The sequence below is a fragment of the Rattus rattus genome, chromosome 16 (genome assembly GCF_011064425.1).
Source record: "Rattus rattus isolate New Zealand chromosome 16, Rrattus_CSIRO_v1, whole genome shotgun sequence".
NCBI lineage: Eukaryota > Metazoa > Chordata > Mammalia > Rodentia > Muridae > Rattus > Rattus rattus.
Window position 1 is genome coordinate 28,415,870 of NC_046169.1, and position 24,315 is coordinate 28,440,184.

A 24,315-nucleotide genomic window follows, 5' to 3' on the forward strand; every position below is an offset into this window, starting at 1 on the left:
AGCGCCCAGGACATGGGTGGGTGCAATAACAATGGTATCCTGCCCCTGTCTCCCTCCAGCCTCATCCACCCCATCAACAACACATGCCCCAACATCACAGGACTCCTGAACACCTGCAGCACAGACACCGGGCCTGTCCTAGTCTTTGCTATAAGAAGCGTCCGACCTTGGGTTGGGGATTGATTTAGCTCAGAGGTAGAGCGCTTGCCTAGCAAGCGCAAGGCCCTGGGTTCGGAACCCAGCTCCGAAAAAAAAAAAAAAGAAGCATCCGACCACACAAGCCCATGAACTCTGTGCCTGCTCCATATCTGGCCCTTGAACAGGGATGGAGGGAAGGCAGGAAGAAAACAATTGTCTGTAAAAATACAGAACAATGTTGGAAGCGCTCAACCTGCAGGCATGTTCACACCTCTAAGGGCTAAAGCGGCTGTCTTCAGACACACCAGAAGAGGGCGTCGGACCCCATTACAGATGGTTTCGAGTCACCACGTGGTTGTGGAACACTGAACTCAGGCCCTCTGAGTTCAATTGTCTAAGGCACGCCCTCCTTTGATTCTCGTGACATCAGGCTTGAAGAATACTACTGAGAGGAAGGACTGAGTTAAGGACTTCGAGCAGACAATGTCAAGAAGCCAGAGGCTCAACTGGGATTGCAGCCTGACCCTAGGGACTAGGGCTAACTGCCCATAGGCTGCTCTGTTGGAGAAACACACAGAATGGATAGCAAGACAGAGGTGGGTATTTCAATGTCCAGGCAGGGCCAAGGATGGTGGTCAGATAGAAGGAAGGTCAAGCCTGCTATAAAGCTCAAGGCCAGAAAGGCTGGGAAGGGGGTAACCCCGGTGTGGGGCCTCCATCTCAGAGGACCATCTCCATCCATGGGTGGCCATAAGGAAGATCCAGCAGCCAGAGGCCTAAGGTTCAGACATGGTGGAGACTCCCTCGGTCTTGCTGACAGTACCCAGACAGCAAAGACAACAAGCATTCCCACATCCCAGTCTGCACGCCGCAGCTGACATGTGAGGGAGAGCGCTCGGAGCTTGTGCCGAGCGGCTAGCATGCCAAGCTCCACAGAGCTGTGCAAACTGCCTTGTGCTACAGTGAACATCCCACCATGGTGGGTCTGACCTGAACCAGTGCTCACCAACCAATCAGGTGCTGAAACCGGTGGCCCATGCGGAGTGACACAGATGGCCAGTCACTCAGAGTGAAGACGGTCGCTGTCCTACTTCCATTCAAGGAACACTCAAGCAGCTGGAGCGTATTATGAGAACGAGGGCAACAGGCTGCAGGCTGAGCCCCTAAGCATGTGGGTCTTAGAGGGTGGCCTCCCTGAGGTCTCTAAAACCACCAGGAGCTCAGAAGAAAACAGAAAAAAAACCCGAAGCGGTTGGCAAGAATGGCACTGGGTGGGTCACCTCCTGTGGGACAATGGCCCACAAGCCCACACGTGTGTGCTACACAGAGCACAGAGAATGACAGCCGGCAGGAGGGCATTGATAGAGAGACTAAGGCAGACCAAAACAGACCCCATCATCACAGATAAATGCACCCCTGCCCTCTCTAGAGCACCACAGCCAAGGGCACAGCCCAGAAGGACTCCTGGTCACTGACAGTGATTCTAACTGTAAATCCACCTGCCTGAGCCCCGCCCTACTATAAAATGCCTGGCTCAAAAACAGACAAAAACAAACAAAAAACCCACCAGGGCTGGGGATGTGGCTCAGTTGATAAGATTGCTTATCTAGTGTATGCAAAGCCCTGGGTTTCATCCCCAGAACTCCATAAAACCAGGTGCAGGGTGGCACACCCGTAACCCCAGAGAGGTAGAGCTAGGAGGATCAGAAGTTCAAGGTCATCCTCAACGACACAATGAATCTGAGACTGGCTTGGGCTATGTGCTAGGGTCCATGTGGATCTGGGCCTGACCCCACCAAGAGGAGAGTCTCTGTCATGACAGCAGAAGACACTAGATGAAATGGGAAAGACAGTCCCACTCCACTGCAGGTCTCAAAGAGTGCATGACTGGCACTTAGCTGGGCACAGTGGCGCAGGCCTTTAACTCCAGCACTTGGGAGGCAGAGGCAAGGAGTGTAAGTTAGTATTTTCTTTTCTTTTTTTTTTTTTTTTTTTGGAGCTGGGAACCGAACCCCGGGCCTTGCGCTTCCTAGGCAAGCGCTCTACCACTGAGCCAAATCCCTAGCCTAGTATATAGGAGTGTAAGTTAGAGGCCAGCCTGGGCTACACTGAGAAATGGTGGCAACATCTGTCTCAGCATTTTTATACATAAATATATATCTCAGAAATTATATATAATATATATAATTTGATATATAATATATCTGTGTGATATTTAATATATTTGCTATACATAGAAAGAGAGCAAAAAATCAAAGGGGTTGTGGAAAGCCTAAGACGAGGCGCTCTCTCTCTTCAGGGAAAGGCAGAACTCAGAGCATGAGCCCCTGGCCGGGCCTCTGACCAGTTCCAGGTCTCTCTCTGTTCCCATTCCAGAACCTCCTTCCGGCTGGTTTTCACCCTGAACAAGGATGGTCAGTGTTAGCTAAGCAGTCTTAGCTTCAGTGACTTTGGATCTATCCCAGGACACATCCCCAGAAAACAGGTGTGGAGCAAACAGGGGGCCTGCCAGGGGGTGGAGGAAACAGTGGGCCTGCCAGAGGATGGAGGAAACAGTGGGCCTGCCAGGGGGTGGAGGAAACAGTGGGCCTGCCAGAGGATGGAGGAAACAGTGGGCCTGCCAGGGGATGGAGGAAACAGTGGGCCTGCCAGGGGATGGAGGAAACAGTGGGCCTGCCAGGGGATGGAGGAAACAGTGGGCCTGCCAGGGGATGGAGGAAACAGTGGGCCTGCCAGGGGATGGAGGAAACAGTGGGCCTGCCAGGGGATGGAGGAAACAGTGGGCCTGCCAGGGGATGGAGGAAACAGTGGGCCTGCCAGGGGATGGAGGAAACAGTGGGCCTGCCAGAGGATGGAGGAAACAGTGGGCCTGCCAGGGGATGGAGGAAACAGTGGGCCTGCCAGGGGATGGAGGAAACAGTGGGCCTGCCAGAGGACAAAGGACCAGGGGTCAGCAGGCAAGAGACTAGCTTCCTATATAAGACAAGGGAGAGGACCAACAAAAGGAGACCCTCCCTAGAGGCTGACACGGAGTAGCTAAGCACAGCATCCTCCTCTGGTCAGACCTGAGGTACAGCGGAGGCCCAGCAGAATGGAGGAGACAGTGGCGCCCTACTGCCCTCTAGTGTCTAAAACAGCAAACAAGCATCATACACCCAGCAAGCAGCCTGCAAGGGGGCACTCCAGACTGCAGGACCAAAGCCATGAAGCCACTAACTGGAAACCAATCCTCTGGAGTCACAGCTGGTAACTTCCGCCCAGAAAAGAGAAGTCCAGCCCACTGAAGGGTGCTCCACCACCCCGTTCCCACCATCTGATGGCTAATTCTAGAGCTGTACCTCAGGTCCACAGTCCCACAGGCCACCCCAGCACTGATGACAACTCTCCCTCCTGGTGAGCAAGAGCCAATACTTACTAAACCCACAGTCAAGAGAATCCCAGCCACACAGTCTCCTGCGTCGTCCTCTCAGTACCCAGAGAGGTGCATTGTGGATCCCCATCGCAGGCTCTGGACCCCAGGTGTGCAGTCGCATACTAAAGGCCTTTCTGTCTCCTTATTCTAGCGGCTTCCTGAGAGACCCAAGCAGAACAGCAGCTAGGGCCACCTTGCTAGAACCTCCCATGGGGACTCTACGGGCCCCAACGAGCTCATACAACCCCACAGACGATCCTAGGGCTGGGGGCTACCTGTGGAGTTTCGATCTAAGTCGAGCCTTGTTGATCCCAGTCTGGGAGTTAGGTATGGGAAAGAGCACAGGAATAGGCAGAGAAAAGGCACCGGAAGTGGAAAAGGACACACAGGCATCACCTCAGCCCACTGGGCTATGGACCTAAGTGAGGGGTCCTGAGCAACGCCCACTCTCCTCTATGGGAAGATGAGTTGATACCTCAAAAGCCTTTGCCAAGACAACACACTTTAAAGCAGACATGAGTTTACACATTCATCCCTGCAGAGTGAGCCAGGGTGCACCACTCACACTCAGCCCATGTTCTACCAGCCCAGTACCCAGACCAATCCTCAGCTGCTGGCCACACCAACTGACCCAACCTGGGTCAGAAGCAGCTGACCCCAGGAAAGCGACTGGCAGAGACACCACGTGAAACAGCTGGCATGGACACCACGTGAAACAGCTGGCATGGACACCACGTGAAACAGCTGGCAGGGACACCACGTGAAACAACTGGCAGGGATACCACATGAAACAGCTGGCAGGGATACCACATGTCCTCCTAAAGTCAACATTCTCCTGGCACTTGTGAGTCTATGCTGTCCACAGCCCCACCGATCCAACAATTCTGGTCAAAGCAGGCCTTCCTCAGTGGCTATAGCAAACTCCAGCAAGCAGGGTCACTCTAGAAACACCCTGAGTACCAGGGTTCCTCAGAGAGCCCAACCCAAGATCAGAGCAGACATTCAGGAACCTCACAGAGTCCCAAAGCCTTCATAACACCAGACCAACACTGATCGCTACACAAGCCACCCAATAACCACACACACACACACACGCTCGCTAAATAACACACTTCACCCAATAACTGAGAAGCAAGAACCAGTGGGCAGGACTTTGAAGAAGGAAACAAGAACCAGTCTGCTGTTCACTTGAAAACAAGGTCCAAGACAGGTGAGGTGGCTTATGCCTGAAATCCTAGAACTAAGGCAGGGGGATTGCCTCAAGCTCAAAGGCAATCTGAGCTTCCGAGTATGACTTTGTCTTTAAAAAGAAAAAAATTAAGTTAAATTAATACAAACCAGATCCCTGTTCAGTATGAGTGTGTGTGAGGCCATGTCATCCATTGTTCAATCCTCAGCACCAAGGACAAGATCCGACTCCTAGCAGCCCTCCCCCTCCCTCTTATGGCGGCCCAGAGAGACACTGGCAGCTCCACTCAGATGATCAGAGGCTCCAAGGGGTTGGAGAGCCCCGCCCCACCAAGGACACTCTCTGAACGGGTGGTACCCCTCCAACAGGACCCCAACTCACATTCACACCAAAGTCTGGCGAGGTAGAACTCCAAATGGCTCCAATACTGGCAGCAGCCAGCATGGCCTCCACGGCATGGGCACTGTTGGGGAGATAACCTGTGGGAGAGAGGGGAGAAAGCCTTGTGTTTAGAGAATCAAAGCCACAGACTTCCAGAAGTTGCCCCAGGAGGCCTAAAATATCTGAGAAGCCGAAATACTCTACCTCACTGATCCATTTTCTACCCTTGAAGCAGAAGGACCCCTATGGCCTCAACAGACAACACTACCCTTCCCAGTTCTTCTCCCTCACGCCGCTGACGCAAGTGTTCTCCTGCCCCAGGGCCTTTGCACAAGCTGTTGTACTTCAGCACAGCGACGCACACACCAGTTTTCCACACTCAGCACGCACCTGTTTTCCAGCTTTTAAATCACACAGCCCTTCCTCAGGGAGGCCTTCTGTAAGCTAAGACGTAAGGACCACAATGGGGCTTCCCGCCTGACCTTGTGTGTACCAGGTATTTAACCTGGGGTGAAGGCCTCAGGTGAAGGCAAGGGCTTTCCCTGTCTCCATCTTTGCTCTGCTGAATGCCTCTCAGACTGCCCTATACACCCACAGACAGTGGTTCTCAACCTCCCCAGTGCTGCGACCCTTTAATACAGTTCCTCATACCGTGGTGACCCCACCCATAAAGTTACTTTCATTGCTACAGCATAACTGTAATTTTGCTATTGTCATGAATCGTAATGTAAATATCTGTGTCTTCTAATGGTCTTAGGGGACCTCTGTGAAAGGGTGGTTGACATCCAAAGAGGCGAAAACCCACAGGTTGAGAAGCGCTGCCCTGAGAAATGTGCTGGCTGGCACATGGGTGAGCAGAACAAGAGAGGACGGGCAAATACACACACACAGGGAGAGCTATGTGTAACCCTTTGGGGCAGAATGAGTCAGGGCCCTATCACCAGGGAGGTTGGCTCAGAACAGGGAGGCAGAGAACATTTGTTGATGGTCAGAGGGTTCACCATCCACAAAACAGACAGTGCCAGGGCTCTGGGGAAAAGGGACGTGGACAAGCACCCACCTGGGGACCTGAACAACCTTCTCCAGAGAGACAACAGCAGTCTGGACTCGATGTCTGAAAGCTCATATGTGGGGGTTGGGGATTTAGCTCAGTGGTAGAGCGCTTGCCTAGGAAGCGCAAGGCCCTGGGTTCGATCCCCAGCTCCGAAAAAAAGAACCAAAAAAAAAAAAGAAAGTTCATATGTGTCCCCTGATAGTCCACAGATACTCGGAGGGCAGCGCTTGGGCACTGTTCCCCTCAACCCCACGAGAGCACTCTGTTGCCTGGCAGGTGACAAGGCCCACGCCAGAACTGCTCACTTGCCCGTGAGCACAACTGAAGAGGCTCTCACTGTGGTTACCCGAGGGAAGCCAGACTCACTGCCCAGAGGAATGTGCACTCCAGCAGGCTCCCGGCAAGCAGCCCGCCCTTCTCCTAAGCCATCAGACCTAGCTAGGGGACCATACTGCAAACAAAAGAAAACAGTGTCAACTGTTTAGTGCGGCTCCTCACCATCTGATACTTAGTGACTCTTCCTGTGGAGCTGCAGTCAGGGCAGAGGGAAGCCGACTGACCAGGAGCCTCAGAAGGGCAGGCCAAGAGCCAGCCAGACGGAAGAGCCCTGACTTCTGGAGAAAATCATCCTGTGTCATGAGTGTGTCATCGTCACCCCACCCACCTCAGGAGAGCCCAGTCCCAGAAAGGGTTTCAAATGTCTCCAGGCAACCCTGGCTCTGTTTCCCTTCTCTCAGAAACACCTGCTGCTGCCCCCTGATTTGAAAGAATGCAAATGAGGGGCTGGCTCGAGGCTCGGTGGTGGAGCCTTGCCAGGCATCGGCTCTGAGTTCTGATCCAGCACCAGAAAACAAACTGGAGGGATGAAAAACAAAAATCAGAAGAGGTTTCGGCCTTGCTTAGCCAGATTTTAAAAAGTGACAGCTGGAGAGGGGCTGGAGAGATGGCTCAGGGGTAAAGAGCACCGACTGCTCTTCCAGAGGTCCTGAGTTCAAATCCCAGCAACCACATGGTGGCTCACAACCATCTGTAATGAGATCTGATGCCCTCTTCTGGTGTGTCTGAGAGCACTCAGATACATAAAATATCCAGATAATCTTTTTCATTTATTTTTCACTTATTTACTTTACATTCCAAGCAATCCTTTTTAAAAATTAAAAAACAAAAAACAAACAAACAAAAAAATCAGCTTACATAGAACCAAGAAGGGCACAAGAAAAGTGAATTTTCAACCTTTAAAGCCCACGCTGGCCCTAAGCAAAGCATAAAGGCCCTGGGTTCGGGTCCCCAGCTCGAAAAAAAAAAAAAAAAAAAAAAAAAAAAAAGCCAAAGCCCACGCTGGCTGCACGCAGTGATACATGCAGGAGGACCAAAGTTCCAGGCCTGGGTCACATAACAAGAGCCCGTCTAAAATACAAACAAACGAAACCCTGAACAGACTGAATGCTGGCCCGGCCTCACGCGTATTCACCTAACAGCCATTTATTAGACGCCAGCTGTGTGCTTGGCCTTCCACAGCAGGGATCGGGCCCAGAACGGAAACGGGGCCTATCTTCAGGGACAGACGCACGCAGAGCCTGTCCCTGGGGGCTGCAGAGCAGACAAACAACATACAGATGACATCAGAGGCCACAGCTCACAGAGCAAAGCCAAGCTGATACTGCAGATAGGGCCAAGCCTTGCCTGGGTAGCCTGAGTGAGCAGCATCTGCTCACCCTGATGCCGGGTACAGCAGGTACACGCAGAACACGGGCGACAGCGCAGGGCCTGCCAACCAGCACGGGCTGTGCTCATGACCTGTCCCCGGCCTAAGAAGGAGCTGCAGGGCTCCCGCGCCAGCCCTGGACCTGGTCCCTGCTCTGTGGCTGCAGACCAACCCTCTGCGAACACAAGCTGGCGCCTGCTGGCAGGCAGTGCCCTCAGGAGAGGCACACTCTGCCAGAAACAGCACATAACGACCCAGAGCTGGCCCTGGCCTATGGCCTTGTCCAACTGAGGGGCAGGAATTGAGCCCCATGCTGCCCTGGAAGAACAGTTTGCCCGAGGCACACCCTTCTGGCACTAACTCAAGTTACTGGGTGAAGGAAGGACAGATCCCCATAGGCTTTCCTGCTGCTTGGAACTCAAGGCCAAAGGAGGCCTGGAAAGGCGGCTGAGCTCTCAGCAGGAAGTGTGATGCCACCTGAGGGGAAAATCGGGTGCAGGGACATTCAGGAGGGACCTCCAAGCCTAGAGGCCAGCAGACTCCAGGGTACCTCCTGAACAGCAGTCCCCGACAAGCTCCTGGACCCAAGTCCAGAGGTTCCCCTCTGCCCACTCCCACTGCCTGAGGGTACTGCACATCTCTTTCCTTGCCTTGTGTCAAAAAGGGGGGCAATGAGGAGTAAGGCTTAGAGCAGGTCGGGGTGGGGGCAGGTAGAAGAGGAGAAAGCCATGACAGATCAGGGCTGGGCATCTGTCCCAGTGCCCTTGTGCCTACAGACACCTGGTTCCCAGCAGCCACAGGGCCTTTGCACAGGCTATGGCTACTGTCTGGCTCTATTTCCTCCTTCATGCTGCCCCATGGCAACAGAGCTAACTTCTACCTACATGCACCTGTTAATCCACGGACTGCACAGACCACTCGTGGACATTCTTGCCCCTTTCCATCCATGAAACACAACCTCCGTCCATTCCGGAACAATGAATAGAGATTCTTGGTTTATCCTTTTTTATCTTTTTTTTTTAGTTGCTATTGGTTTTCTTCTGAGACACGATCTCCCTGTGAAACTGGTCTGACAATCCTCCCACCTCAGCCTCCCAGATTCTAGAAGGATGGGTGTACCAGTACATCAAAGACTCTTTATGCAATTCACCCTGTGTCAGCCCTGACCCACGTACACAGTCATACGATGGTGTGTTCTACACACGGCTAAACTTTTCCCGAATTTCAAGTCTCTCCACCTTTTGTTGTTGGTTTGCTTTGCTTTGGTTTGAGTCTGGGTTCTAAGGACTGAACCATCAGAGCACTGAAAGGTATTTACCAAAGAAGGGGAGGGGAGGGGAGAGGAGGGAGGGGAGGAGAGAGCCCTTACCGACCACACGGTCCCCTTTCTTCACGCCCATCTTCCTCATGGCAGCTGCAAACAGAGCCACCTGCTGCCGAAGCTCTTCGAAAGTCACCTTCGCAATCTCCTCTCTGCCTTCCCCTGAGGAGAGAACAAGGACCACTCAAGCATGGATCAGGATGAGGATCAACCGGTGCCCAGGACAAAGGGATCTGGACATGGGAGATGTGCCCAGGAGAAGGGAACCTAGACATGGCCCGGGGTGGTGCTACTCCACAGGAGAACCAGGCAGGGTGGAAGCCAGGCTCCAACCCCAGGCAGGATGCCCCAGGAGGAACTGCTGATGAAAATAGCAGACTGGTGTGATGATGGGAGAACCCCACAACCCTGGAGGTTACGTTGTATGAATAGAGAGTGCGATATGGAAGCCTGGAAACTAATATGGAGACAGCATGTGAACAGCGGTCACCTGAAGTGCCTCCAGGGCCTGCCACATGCCTGTCACCACCGAGTTATTCTTTGGTCACAAGCCCCTCATGGTCACCTCCATTTCCAGATATCTGAGTAAGGAAAGAGGTTTCTATGGCCAGCCCAGCCCAGCAGCCCAGCCGCCCCCCAGACCCCCTTGAGACGAGCCTTGAGCTTGCCCTCCGTGTGGCACACCTCGGGCTCTCTCTGCTCAGTTTTCAGCAGTAGTCGCTAACTCCTTCTCAGTGCTGAGGAGCTGTCTACCCTGGGCCAGGCTTTGATAATTACCTCTTGACTGACTAGCTAGTGCCAAAATTAAATGGTGCAAATTAAAAAAATAAAAATTAAAGGAGCAGAGTGTGGTGGCCCAAGCCTTGAATCCTAGCACTCAGGAAGTAAACGCAAGCCAACCTGTAAGTATGAAGTCAGCCTGGTCTACATAGGGAGTTCTAGGCTAGCCTGGGCTTCATAGTGAGGCCTTGTTAAGTGTCCCCCCCCTCAAAAAAAATTAAGTGACCACTGTTGCAGGCGGAGGCCTCGCTATGAGGGTCTCTCTAAGGCCCACAAGAGTCCTTACCCAAGAAATTATGTCAAAACATCAATGCCAATTTTTACCTTTTCATTAGGAAGAACTAAAAATGGCAGAATAGGTGCCTCACACAGCCCCTCCCAGCTCCACAGGTCTGGTCCAAGGTGACCAATGGGTCATTGTGGGGGCCACAGAGTGACCGCTGAGCCTTGGTCACAAAAGACATCATAGCAGCTGGGCCTGGTGCCTCAAGACCGTCATCCCAGCTCCTCAGAAGACCGAGGCTGGAGAATTACATGCTCCAGTCCAGCCGCAGCCATTTAGCGACTGACACTGTCTCTAGGTCAGTGCTTCTCAGCCTTCCTAATGCTGCAGCCCCTTAATATAGTTCCTCGTGTTGTGGTGACCCCCTAACAATGAAATTATTTTCACTGCCACTTCGTAACTGTAATTTGCTGTTATGAATCATAATGTAAACATCTGGTATGCCACTCCTTTTTCTTTTTTTTTCTATTTTTTTTTTTTTTTTTTCGGAGCTGGGGAGTGAACCCAGGGCCTTGCTCTTGCTAGGCAAGCGCTCTACCACTGAGCTAAATCCCCAACCCCATGCCACTCCTATGAAAGGGTTGTTTGACCTCCAGGTGGGAGCCACTGCTCTAAGCAGAAGTAAGATCGACTGTCAGATAGAGCTCAGAGAGGACAGCACATGATTATCTCAGCACAAAAACAAGATCCTGCACCTCCCCCGTGGTCCACTGAGGGGAGCCAGCAGCCTGCTGTGAAAACTCATGCAAGCCTAGGGAGAGGCCTTTGCAGGTAGCCTTTGGGTTAGGCACACTCTGTCGGCCATCCAGCTAAGCCAAAAGGACTGAGGTGGAAAATTTGTCCAAGGTGGGCTGTCAGGTGATCTGTCACAGCAACTCGACTATGCTGTGGAGGAACTGGACTTCTCCTGGAAGAAACAATGGCCTTGGGAAGGCGCTAGCCCTTCCACCATTATCTCTGAGGCAAGGTGCTTTCCACAAGTGAGTGAGCCTCCTCATCCTGAGGCCCACACCTGGTGTCCCCCATGTTCGAGGGACGGACGTAAGCCCACCAGTCTCTCTTTGACCATGCTGGGCTGGTCCTGCAGCCACACCTATGTCTATCAGGCCTGGCCATTTCTGTCAGGCCAGTGCACTCAGAGACAAAGTGTGCTGTGCAGACACCTGTGCTGACAAAGCCTGGCGGGGCTGAGGAGCTGGCTGCTCACTGGAGCACGAAGGCTAAAGTACCTGTGGTGTTAGAGAAGCAAAGCTGAGTGCTGCAGTGGACGCCTGGGTGAGCAGGGCACAGCCAGCCAACATCTGTCAGGGGCAGGTGGCAGGGAGGGGGGAGGGCAGATGACACCCGTTTAGAAAAAACAGAGAAAATGTAGGCCAGCCTTGGGACTTGGGGAGGCCAAGTGCGAGCCAGGGAGGAGTGCAGCTCAGTTTGACGTGTTTGCTTCTAGGCACCTGAATGGCTGTCTGACAGAGGTTTGTAGGCCATCAGAGTAGAGTAGGCATCCGCCACTCTAAAGCTGTGAGGAAGGAAGCTGGCTCACCAACGCTCCAACCTTAAAGGGAAGGCCCCAGGGAGACTGAGACAGCGGCCTCCTCTGCCCACTCAGAGCAGAGCTTCCACAAATGCCAGCTCAGGTGATCTGCATTCCTCTGAGAGAGGGGATAGGGTGACAGGAACTGGGGATCATCCTTGGTTCAGTGCCCACCTGGATGCCCTCACCACGAGCACTGACAAGCAGCTCCTCAGTTTCCCCGAGCATCAGGAATGCCACTGTGGCTTGGGATTTTTCAACTAGAGACTGTTCCCATTTTGTGGGGGGAGAAAGCAAGAGCTCACGGAGTACTGAGTGAAGCACTTAAGTTTATATGGGTCCGGAGAGGAAGGTAAGTTGGTGTCAGGCTAGAACCCTGGGCATAGAACACAATGGCCTTCCCCAGTGGCCTTCCCAAGACTCAGATGGACACACACATACTTAGAAACCCAGGAAATAGGACTTTGTCAGTGTTCAGGAAGATAACATGAACAGATGCAATGAGATAGACCTTGAAAAGCTGAGGCTAGCCCAGAGTGGTGGTGCATGTGTTTAATCCCTGCACTTGGGAGGCAGAGGCAGGTAGATCTCTGTAAGTTCAAGGCCAGCCTGGTCTAAGTCTAGGATAGCCTGGGCTACATTGAGAAACCCTGTAGAGAGAACTACCTCCCCCCACCAAAAAAAGAAAGAAAGAAAAGCTGGTGCTGGGTGCCAAGGCCATGCAGCATGACTCCAGGGACAGGCGACAAGGAGTAGGTGAGTTCTCAGAAAGAAAAAGCAGACACTCTGCACCAGGCAGCTCTGACCAAAGCCGGTCCCCCTCAGCCCCTCAGCCCACCAGTTCCTACCTCTTGGACTATCTTATTTGTTCTTCCTAATACTAAGGCCTCTCCCTTCCCTCCCCTCCCCCAGAATATCAGCCTCATGAGAGCAGGGAGTTTGTACCACGAAAGGCTGCAGTCCTAGCATCTGCCTGGGTCTGAGGAGCAGGTGCATGAGGGGTTAACAGAGACACCAATGCTCCTAAGAGCAGGAGAGAGGCTGGCAGGCATCTACCTGAGCCAGGGCCTCAGACTGAACTACACCACAGGGGAGGAACCCAGGGGAGGAAGAAGTAAAGGGTGATCAACACCCAAACCCGACATGAGCCCTGTGCTGAATGTGTGTGTGTCAGAAGTGACTGTAGGCTCTGAGACCTCAGGCCTGGTCCTCCCTGAGGTGCTCCGTGAGAAGCTACTGTGAGAAACAGACAGCCACCATGTTGAGAGCTGCACTGATTTTCAACCTAGAACCTTGACAGAGGAGCCCACCTGTGCCAATGAGCTGTTCTCTCTCTCTCTCTCTCTCTCTCTCTCTCTCTCTCTCTCTCTCACACACACACACACACACACACACACACACACACACACACACACACACACGAATGCCCAGCTCAACCCAACAACAACCCTGAAGTAGGTGTTATCATGGGTCCCACTTGGTAGTGCAGAAACAGCCAGAGAGGCTGAGTCACTTACCTAAAGTCACACAGCAACAGCATGAGGCTGGGCCTTGAACTAAAATCCTCCCTCAACCTCATTCAGTCTTACGCCAAGCCTAAGGATCTGACCCTTCCCCTGGCAACACTTCTGACTAAGTAAAACAGAAATTGATAAATAGTAGAGAAAACTGGCCTCTGCCAGACCAGGACAGTGACAGCAAAGAGCACAGCACACCGAGTTCTTTTCAGAAGCCATTAGGGCCAAACACCCGACGATGCTGCCACTGTCTGAAAAACTGAACCTTCACTTACAAAAGCCAATGGCTCCAGGAAGCTCCACCCACCCCCTACGGGGTGATCGAACTGCCTGACTAAAGAGCGAAAGTGTTATTACTCAAGGGGAGCCTGCACCACTTGAAACATCCATCTCCACAAACTACCTCAGACTAGCAGGGACCCAAGTGGTCCTCTTGTCTCTCACGAGCACACGTGCGCCTGTGCACTCCTGAACATGGACGAACATGCACTGCACACGCAAGAATGATGGGAACAGACGGGACAGCGGTGATGCGCACCCTGAGTCCCTGGCCCTCTGATAGCAGAGGCAGGAGGATCTCTGTGAATTCGAGGCCAACCTGGTCTATAGAGTGAGTTCCAGGACAGCCAGGGCTTCGCAAAGAAACCCTGTCTTGGGTGGGGGGGGGGGGGGTTGGTGTCAGGGGAGATGACAGAATCAACAAGAGTCTCTGGCCAGCCCTCTCTGTCTCCCAGCAGAGGTGTCTGTTATGCCGGAAAGATGCTGACACTGCTGAAACCCTCCTAGGAGCCCCTCCACATCCACAGGGCCATACACGGTCACCACCCCAGGACACCCGTGGGACTCACGGGCCACGTAAAGGGCGACTCTGTCGTTCTCCTTGTGCCGCAGAAGGTTCTCTGCGTAGTTGAGGCGGCTGCCTCTGAACCACTCGGGGACATCTGCAATTCCTTTGGATGTGTCCACAACCTGCAGAGGGACAGCAGACAGAGGCTCAGCACAGAGCCTTGTGACATCACCCATATACCAACCTGAGGAGATAGCACAGCCCCGCACCCGGGGAAGCCGTCCCGGAAGTTCTTACAACAGAGATTACCGAGAACCTAACAAGACAGCTGCTAAAGAGGAAGTGGAGGAAACGCCCAGGCCAAAAGTGGAGTTCAGGCCCGGTACCTGGGAAGTGGAGGTGAGAGGATCAGGAGTTTGAGGCCAGCCTGGGCTACATGAAATCCTGTCTGAAAAGGAGGAAGGGAGTCAGAGTGGTGGTGTGTGTCTTCAATCCCAGCACTCAGGAGACAGAGGCAGGTGGATCTCTGAGTTTAAAGCCAGCCTGGTCTACAGACTGAGTTCTGGACTGGCCAGGGCTACACAGAAAACTCTGTCTCGGGCGGGCACGGGTGGGCATACACTGTCTAAAACTGAAACTGGGCTGTAGTTCAGCACCCCAAAGACCTGCCACCCCCCATTTGTCCCCAGCACAGAATAAACGAAGAAAAGAAAACCTGTTGGAGAGCCTTGTCACACAGACACGCTGAAAATAGGAGGCCCCGGTCCCCTCAACCCACAATTCTGTGGGAAAATGACTCTGCCTTTCCTGTGGTGCTGAGACCTTAGTCTCTGTCTCTGAGAGCTGGCAGCAAAATGTGCTTCAGACAGGGGGCTCTTCCTGGGTATCATTTTACTGACCAGGAGCTGAGAGCTCTCTGAAAAGTCTCCTCAGAGACCACAGTGGCATGGATCTGCTTATACCTCCGACTGCACACTTCAAAGCCATGCCCACACTACATCTCCCGCCAGTGTAATGTGAGGAGGAAGGTGTCTGGGGTTATCTGAGACAGGGACTTCCTACAGCTTCGGTCTCCTGTGTGCTAATTTTAATTTTTCTTATTTTATAGTTTGTAGGGGCGTTCTGCTGGCACGAATGTCTGTGCACCATATGTGTGCAGTGCCTGTGGAAGGCAGACGAGGACATTGGATCCCCTGCAACTGGAGTTAGAGATTGCTATGAGCTGCTGAGAAGTGAACCCAGGTCCTCTGGAAGAGCAGTCAATGCTCTTAACCGCTGAGTCACCTCCTTACATTTTTAAAGTGTGCATGTATGCATGTATGTGTGTAAGGGGTATTGCATGTACTACCACACATATGAGATCCGAGGACAATCTGCAGAAGTCAGTTCTCTTTCTTTTCTTTCTTTCTTTCTTTTTTTTTTTTTTTAAATATTTTGCTTTCTTTTATTTATAGCACACTGTCACTTTCTTCAGACACACCAGAAGAGGGCATCAGATCCCATCACAGATGGTTGTGAGCCACCATGTGCTTGCTGGGAATTGAACTTAGGACCTCTGGAAGAGCAGTCAGTGCTCCTAACCACTGAGCCATCTCTCCAGCCCAGTCAGTTCTCTTTTCTACCACATAGGTGCCAAGGATCGAGCTCAGGCCATCAGGCTTAGCAGCAAGCACCTTTCCCCACTGAGCCATATTGCTGGTCCACACATGGGATTTGCAGGCATGATTCAGTATTCCTTAAGCAACGTTTCACTTGGAAACAACCATAAAAGGAGTCAAGAGTGTGGCCAGATTCACTTACCTCATCATACATGCGAGAGTAGACGATTCCACTGAACTTCCAGAACTCAGCCCAGAAGTCTGAATACGACCGGACAGACCAGTGGTATAAGTCATCGTAATTCCCTAAAAAAAAACAAGCAAAACAGCAATTCTTCAGCCTGGCCTCTAAGGGTGGCCCCGTGGTGGGAAGCTACAGGTCTAAGGACCTCACGTGCTAGTGACTCGGTGACTCCACCACCCCTGGATGACTGGGAGGAGCTAAACCTCATGGGGCAAACCCTTCATTCACAATCCCCAGGAAGCACAGTGAGATGATGAGGATGAGGATGCTGCTGCTGATGGTGATGGTGGTGATGATGGTGATGATGATGGTGATGGTAATGCTGATGGTGATGATGATGGTGGTGTGTGTGTGTGTGCGTGCACATGTGGAGGTCACAGGTCAACCTCAGGTTCACTCCTCAGTCATCATCCATTTATTTGTCTGGTTTGTTTGTTTTTTTTTTTTTAATTTGTTTATGTGTATGTATGGGTGTTCTTGGATGGATGTCTGTGTATCACGTGTGTGCCTGGTAGCCGTGGAGGTCAGAAGAGGGAATCTGGCTCCATGGAACTGGAATGACAGATAATTGTCAGCCCCCGGGCTGGTGCTAGGAACTGAATCCAGGTTCTCTACGAGGACAGCATGGCCTCTTAACTATAGCTCCTGCCCCAAGCTCTTTTTTTTTTTTTTTTTTTTTTGAGACAGGGTCTCTTACTGGGACCTGGAGCTGACTAAGTAGGTGAGCCTGGCTGGCCAGTGATCCCCAGCTATCCGCCTGTGTCCACGTCCCCAAAGCAAGGATGACAGGGACACCCAGTTTCGTTTTACGTGGGGCTTAGGAGCCATCAAGTCCTTGTGCTTGCGGAATATGCATGAGAACTATCTCCTCGGTCTCCCTGATTTTATTTATAAATATAAATATAAATATATTAAATTTGGAACTAGTACACATACCACAGCACATATGTGGAGGTCAGAGGATGACGTTCAGGAACCTAGTCTCTCCTTCCACTATGTTAATTCCAGGGATCAAACTCAGGCCATCTATCCTAGCGACAGGGCCTTCCTTCCTGAGCTACCTCTCTAACTACTCTGAAAGTTCGTGTTCTCTGTCTCTGTCTCTGTCTCTGTCTGTCCGTCTCTGTCTCTGTCTCTCTCTGTGTGTGTGTGTGTGTGTGTGTGTGTGTGTGTGTGTGTGTGTGTGTGTCTCCTTCTATCTCTCTGTCTCTCTTTTGGAGATAGAATCTCACTGAGTGCCTCTGGCTGACCTCAAACTCACTGTCTAGATCTCAACCTCACAGGGGATCTCACCATCGCTGACTCCCAAGTGCTGAGATAAAACACTTGCGAGTCAGAGACAAAACATATGTGCCACCACGTCAGGCTGTCTCCCAGTTTTCTCTCTCTTTTTCTTAAATATTTATTTATGATATATAAGTACACTGTAGCTGTCCTCAGACACACCAGAAGAGGGCGTCAGACCCCATTACAGAGGGCTGTGAGCTACCATATGGTTGCTGGGATTTGAACTCAGGACCTCTGGAAGAACAGTCAGTGCTCTTAACCCCTAAGCCATCTCTTCAGCCTGTGTCCTAGCTTGCTTTCTTTTTTTTTTGGAGCTGGGGACCCAGGGCCTTGCGCTTTCTAGGCAAGTGCTCTACCACTGAGCTAAATCCCCAACCCTGTCCTAGCTTTCTTAACAGAATTTATGAAAAATGTCATATGGGCCTGGTTTGGTGGCAAGAATTCCAGCTGCCCCAGAAGCTGGGGCTGGGAGATCAGAAGTTCAAGTCCAGCCTGGGCAACTTGACTGAGACCCTGTTGCAAAATAAGAGTAAAGAGGGGACCTGGGGTGCACCTCAGGGGTAGAGGACTTGCCTAGCATCCACAAGACCTTGGGTTTCATCCTCAGGATCACAAAGGAGAAAAAAAAAACATCAAATGGCACAGTCTCCTCAATCGTGGGGCTGCACCAAGTAAGCACTACTGGAGAAGAGAAGCTTTGAAAGAAACAGAGCAGGGATAGAGTGATGGCTCAGTGGTTGAGAACACTGAGTGCTCTTCCAGAGGTCCTGAGTTCAAATCCCAGCAACCATCTTTGATGGAATCTGATACCCTTTTCTGGTGTATCCAAAGACAGTTACATACAAGTAGAATAAATACTTTTTAAAAAAGAAAGAAAGAGGGTTGGGGATTTAGCTCAGCAGTAGAGCGCTTGCCTAGCAAGCGCAAGGCCCTGGGTTCGGTCCCCAGCTCCGAAAAAAAAGAAAAGAAAAGAAAAGAAAAGAAAGGAAAGGAAGGAAGGAAGGAAGGAAGGAAGGAAGGAAGGAAGGAAGGAAGGAAGAAAGGAAGGAAGGAGCCTAGTTTAGCCATTCTGGGATTTTTTTCCTGATTCACTTATCATGCAGGTCAGCCCCCACCTCCACCCCCCATAGGCTCAGGAGAAGCCACGTGTTCTCTCAAGCGAGGGCAGGGTATCACTGGAATCTAGAACTCACTCCCTCAGACTCCTGCCTCAGGGGATGCAGGGCTGGGGCCTGGTCTGAAACCAGCTATGCATGTCTGTATTTCTCAACAGGACAAGGGAACACTATGTGCAAGGAACCCAAGCAAACTACCTGAAACAACACCCATGAGAACTCAATGCTTTCAGAGACGCTGGCAAGACAGACGCATCTGGGGGCCAGAGGGAGAAAGCAGCAGGCGCTGGTGTGCTACAAGACAGCCAAAGCCATCGCCGAGATCCCCTTCTGCAGATCCTGCCCAGCTAAATTAAAAGCTGGGGGAGCTGGGGTAACAGCTCAGAGGTTAAGGCGCTTAGTGCCCAAGAGCCCACAGTTGCAGGGGAGGGGGTGGACACAGGGACAGAGGGGGCGTGGCAGAGGGAAGCACAAAGTCTGGAGATACAGAGCCAGCCAGCTCACAGATGGGAAAGCCATAGCAGGGCCAAATGTGAGACTTTCTGGCTCTGGGCTCCAAGGAAGGACCTGGACAGCAGCTGTAAGATCTCAACTCCCTGCAGGCCCCGGGCAGGGTGTATACAAAGTAAATCTAGCAGGAAAACTACAGGGTCCAGGGCTTGTAATGCTTGAGGCTGCACTGACTTTGCTGGGGACCTCAGACCCTCAGACAGACCACTCTGCCACCCCAGGACACGGTTTTCCCCCATGGGTTACCTCGGTTGTCAAGAGGCAACAGATCCTCCCACAGCAGTGGAAGAATTCACTCTGGCTCCAGATCAGGCACCCACTCTGCCGCTTCTGAGCAAATGGCCTGGGGCAAGTGGCCCTACTTCTCTGCAGTGGCGTTCTTGTCTGAAGAGTGGGGATGTTGTGAAAACCAATAGGATGCACTGCTTAAGAGCCATGACAGAAGCTGGAAGGCCGACGGCTCAGCAGTTAAAACTCCATATGGCTCTGACTGAGGACCCAAGTTTGGTTCTTAGCACCCAGGTCAGACAGCTCCCAGTGTAACTCCAGTTCCAGAACTTCCGATGCTCTCTTCTGTGTGAGCGACTGCGCTCACGTGCATGACCGCACACGGCCATATGATTACACATAATTAGAAGTAAAAATACTCCAGTGGTAGTGGTGGTGGCGGTGGCAGCGCAGTGGCACACGCCTTGGATCCCAGCACTCAGAAGGCAGGGGGAGGCGGATCTCTGAGTCCAAGGCCAGCCTGGTCTACAGACCAGGACAGCCCAGGCTACCCGCACAAAAACAAAACAAAGCAAACAACCCTCTTACATTCAATTGTCTGTCTACCACCCTTGCCACTCTAAGTGATCTCAGACACTTCATATGAGCCTCAGTTTCTCCCCCTTTAGAGGAAGCTGATGGTGCCCACCCTGGACCTAGGAAGTGCCCAGAACACTTCCTGGAGAGGAAGGGCACCCAATGCCATCTGTTACTGATGTCACCCCTCCATTTGCATGAAGATCACACATGGCACCTCGGCGGCATATACTGAACCCATCCACATATGGCCAGCCAGCAAGAGAGTTAATATGCAGTAGTGTGTGGCGCTTTAATTGAGCCAGGCGTAGGGCAGCACAAGGCTTGGGCAGTTCTACTGGTGAGACAGCTTTGTGCACCTGTGGGAACCAACACCAGCCAAACAGGCCCCACAGCCCCTCTCCCTCCCTCAGGCTGAGTCACCTAGGTCCTTGTAAATGGCCAGCTCTCGATGCAAACGTTTCCCAAGCTGCTGAGACTGGCTAGATGCTAGAAATCTTCTCTGGACATAAAGGTGGATTTAGGCTGGGCCTGTTGGCTCAGGTCTATAATCCTAGCTACTCAGGAAGGAAGCTGAGGCAGGAAGTTCAAAAGAGCCAAGCCTGCCTGGTCTATGGAGCAAGTTCCAAGCCAGCCTCAACAAGTTTTTTTTTTTTTTTTTTTGGTTTTTTTTTTGGGGGGTTTTTTTGGGTTTTTTTTTTTTTTTTTCTTCAGAGCTAGGGACCCGAACCCAGGGCCTTGTGCTTGCTAGGCAAGTGCTCTACCACTGAGCTAAATCTAACCCCCCCCCATTTTTTTAGATTTATTTATTTATTTATTTATTTATTTATTTAATGTATAGGAGTACACTGTAGCTGTCTTCAGACACACCAGATCTCATTACAGATGATTGTGAGCCACCATGTGGTTGCTGGGAGTTGAACTCAGGACCTCTGGCAGAGCAGTGCGGAGCTCTTAACCGCTGAGCCATCTCTCCAGCCCCAGCCTCAACAAGTTTTAAGACTGGGCCTGGCCAGCCACGTCTTTAGTCCCAGGGCTCAGGAGGAAAAGGCAGGAAGAACTCTGTGAGTTCAGTGCTAACCTAATCTACATAGTGAGTTCCAGGATACCCTGTCTCAAAATAAAATAAAATTTTATTTATATATAATTATATATATGGGGGGGTATTGGAGTGTGGCTCATAGTAGAGCCTTGTCTAGCACGTGGGAGACACTGGGTTCAATCCGTAGGAATTTAAGAGAACAGAAAGGCACCCAGCAACAGCATCACTGAGGGGTGTGGCCAGCCCCACAAACCTAGGGAACTTATGGTCACGTGGGTATCTCAGCACCTCCAGGACGTTGTGTGGAGACTTGCTCACTGTTGTATCCTATCTCCACCACATCATGGGGTGAGCCAAGAATTCTCTCAGGTACTGCAATCGGAAGCGCAGGTGACCGCAGGCACATTTGGTTCGGTGTGTTGTAGCACCAAGAGTCGAAACCATGCGCTAGCATTTAAAACCTTAGTTTGAAATGAAAGGGGTGTGTGTGTGTGGTGCGTGACTGCAATCTCAACACTCAAGAGTTAGAGGCAGGGGGCTGGAGAGATGGCTCAGTGGTTAAGAGCACTGACTGCTCTTCCAGAGGTTCTGAGTTCAAATCCCAGCAAACACATGGTGGCTCACAACCATCTGTAGTGAGATCTGATGCCCTCTTCTGGTCTGAAGACAGCTACAATGTACTTACAAATAAATAAATCTTAAAAAAAAAAAAAAAAAAAAAAAAAAAAAGAGTTAGAGGCAGGAGGATCATGAGTTCAAGGTTAGCCCCATGTGGTGGACCATGCCTGATTTTTAATCCCAGCACTTGAGAGGCAGAGAAGCAAATGGCCTCTCTGGGAGATTGAGGCCAGCCTGATCTATATAGTGAGTTCAAGGTTAGCCAGGATTACAGAGTGAGACCCTGTCTCAAGGGAGAGAAAAAGGAACTGGGAGGGAGCCATTGTGGGGGGCTCTAACTCTACAGAAGAACGCTCAACAACCATGAACCAGCGAGACAGCAAAGCCCTAAAAAATGCACATGGATACTGGGAGAGAAAGGACACATGACAGGGGAAAGACAGCATTTGAGGTAGACCTGAAAGGTGCCCAAACCTCGGGGCCAGGCAGGTCCGAAGGAAGGAGAATGGAGGAAGTTTCCGGGAAAGGGAGGGGCCGTGCAACCACCATCGGTGGCTGCTGCGTGAGGGGACTGCGCAGATGGCAGACAGGCTCCGGCTTTCCACATCCAGCCCCTCAGCTTTATTTTGTTGTCATTCTTTCTGAGACAAGATCTCCCTCTATAGTCCAGGCTCTCCTTGAACTCGCAGCAATCCCTCTGCCTTAGCATCTGAGTGTGTGTCAGTATAGCTAGTAAGCTTTGAAACACAACATAGTCAACGGAGCTTCTAAAGAACTAAAGAATGGTGAAGCCAGGTCCAAGCAGGGGTCAGGTTACAGCTCCTAACTGTTACTCTAGCTAAGGAGAAAGCCCTGGCCCACTTCAAAAAGGCTGCCCTCAGTGGGGTGAAGTGCCAGCCTACCAAGCCCCACGGGAGTTTGTAAGCCATATGGGTACCCTATCACTGCTGACAGGAGACAGATGAAGTCCAGGAAGAGACGATGGAGGACAGAAAAATGGGTGCAATGCCGACAAAGATCTAGTTAGGTTAAGGTCCTTCTCCTAACACCCACCAGCAGACCAAGTACCCAGCCTGCAAGCCCTGCAAGTGGCCAGGCAAACATCTGTCTCCAGGTGAGAGGACTGAGAGGGAAAGGGCGGAGCCATGTTGGGAAGGAAAAAAAAAAAAAAAAAAAAAAAAGCCCGAGGAAGCTCTACTTTCGATCTCCAGGCTCTGCAGCAGCAGCGAGCAGGTGCACAAGCAACAAGGGGCGGTAGAGAACCTGGAAGACCTGCACTTGGGGATTACCCCAGCCAGCAAGGGGGTGCACCAGGCAGAGGGGACAGAAGCAGGATAGCCAAGTGCTGCTGAGACACTGAGAAGGAGACCCAGAGGACTGGTGCTCAGGGTGGGGAAAGGATTCAGGAAGGATCCCCTGAGACAGATCCAGGGAGCAAAACAGACATGAATGCCAACGGAAACAAGGGAGTCCCTGCAGTTAAGAGCGGTAAAAGAGGTGAAACGAAGAAGGCGACCAGCGTGAGCTGCAAACCCCAGGCAGACAGGGATAGAGAGGAGCAGAGCAGGCAAAGGGACTAAGCAAGCCCTATGGATCCGGGGTGGGGGTGGGGGGCAGATGGACAAAGGCCTCACCTGAGAAGGCCTCTGCCCCACCCATAATCACACAGACCAGGGTGGTGGCTGGAAGCAGGATGTTTGGCGCTGGGGAGTTTAAACCTAAACAAGAACTCTACCATAACTCTGAAGGAGGGAGGAGGAATGAACTCTGACCTTTTCAGGGACCTGAAATTTCAAGTCGGTCCCGAGCAGAGACAGATGGAGGGAGCTCGTCACGTGAACCCCGTGAACTCAAAAAGAACTGTAAACACATCCGGAAGGAAGCCCCCATACGCTGGAAGTCAAGACCTCAGGAGCCTCTTTCCAAGCACGCGAGCCCTTAGCAAAAGAGCCGAGGAACCAGAGAACATGTTTGCCACTTCCAGAGGATGAGACTCACCTGCAGAAAGGAGGCCTCTACAGACAGTGATATCTCCCAAACAGTGAAGGATACGCCATTAGAAGACCAGCACCTCCTAGAGGAGGGCCCAGAGCCAGGGAGCTCCCCCAACCCAAAAACAGGGACACTAGCCATCCATCCATCAGAAGCCCATGGCAACAAGTAGGAGAGACCTCTCTAGAGGGGACCCCAAGGCAGCGGAGTCATTCATCAAGGTACCATCCTAGCAACTAAGCAGGGAAAGGGAGGAACCTCCCTAGACGGGGTACCCCCAAATCGGGGGCTTTCCTAATCCTAAAACAGGAACGCTGGTCCGATAACCATTCATCTAACAGGTTTTTATCCCAACAGCTAGAAGGGACCTTCCTAGAGAGATCCTCCCTGGCGGGAATAGCTTCCGGGAAGGCCCGTGACCGGGGTGCACTAGCCGCGTGCCCCGCACTCACCAAGCGCCAGGCCGCAGGCGGTACCCACGGCCGCCCGGAAGCGGTCCATCTGCGTGTCCTTCTTGCTGTCAGGCTCCCACATCACCTGGCACTCCATGATCTCCTCGCGCTCGAGCCGTGCCAGCTTGGACATGGTTGCGGAGCTGCGTGGCCGGGGCTGCCCGGGCTTTGGCTGCGGAGACAGCGGAGAGCGCAAGGCGTGGAGCGGCTCAGCGTGGCGCGACGAACCACAGCGCGAGACTGAGCCAGCGCCGGCACGGCCTGCGGGACATCCGGCCTAGTCACACCCCCAAGCAGGCTTCGCCCCGCCTCCAGAAGGCCACGCCTCTTGAGACCACGCCCTCTTCTGTAACCCTCCGCCGCGCGGAGCCGCGCCTGCAACTGGTGCGCTTGCTGCCAAAAAGAGTGCTCGCCTGCGCAGGCGCGGTAAGCATGTTCCACACCCTCACTTGTAGAACTTAACCGGGTGTTGCTCTCTTATGGCCCTCGTTCATTCATTCATTTATTCATTCATTCATTTATTCAGAATTAAGTTGCTTCCCCTACAGTCACTGC

The 24,315-nt window shown here is 52.1% G+C and overlaps 1 protein-coding gene across 1 annotated transcript in view; it reads right to left on the reverse strand.

Annotated features, from left to right (window-relative positions):
• Aacs (acetoacetyl-CoA synthetase) overlaps window positions 1-24,036 on the reverse strand; it is a 42,977-nt gene extending 18,941 nt beyond the window's left edge. The window contains exons 1-5 of the mRNA XM_032886629.1: window positions 23,761-24,036; window positions 15,899-16,002; window positions 14,160-14,280; window positions 9,249-9,362; window positions 5,121-5,218 (exon numbers count right to left, since the gene is read on the reverse strand). Of these exons, the coding sequence (XP_032742520.1) occupies window positions 5,121-5,218; window positions 9,249-9,362; window positions 14,160-14,280; window positions 15,899-16,002; window positions 23,761-23,893 (570 nt within the window). The 5' untranslated portion in view covers window positions 23,894-24,036. The remainder of the gene's footprint in view (window positions 1-5,120; window positions 5,219-9,248; window positions 9,363-14,159; window positions 14,281-15,898; window positions 16,003-23,760) is intronic.
• Between the last annotated feature and the right edge of the window lie 279 nt (window positions 24,037-24,315).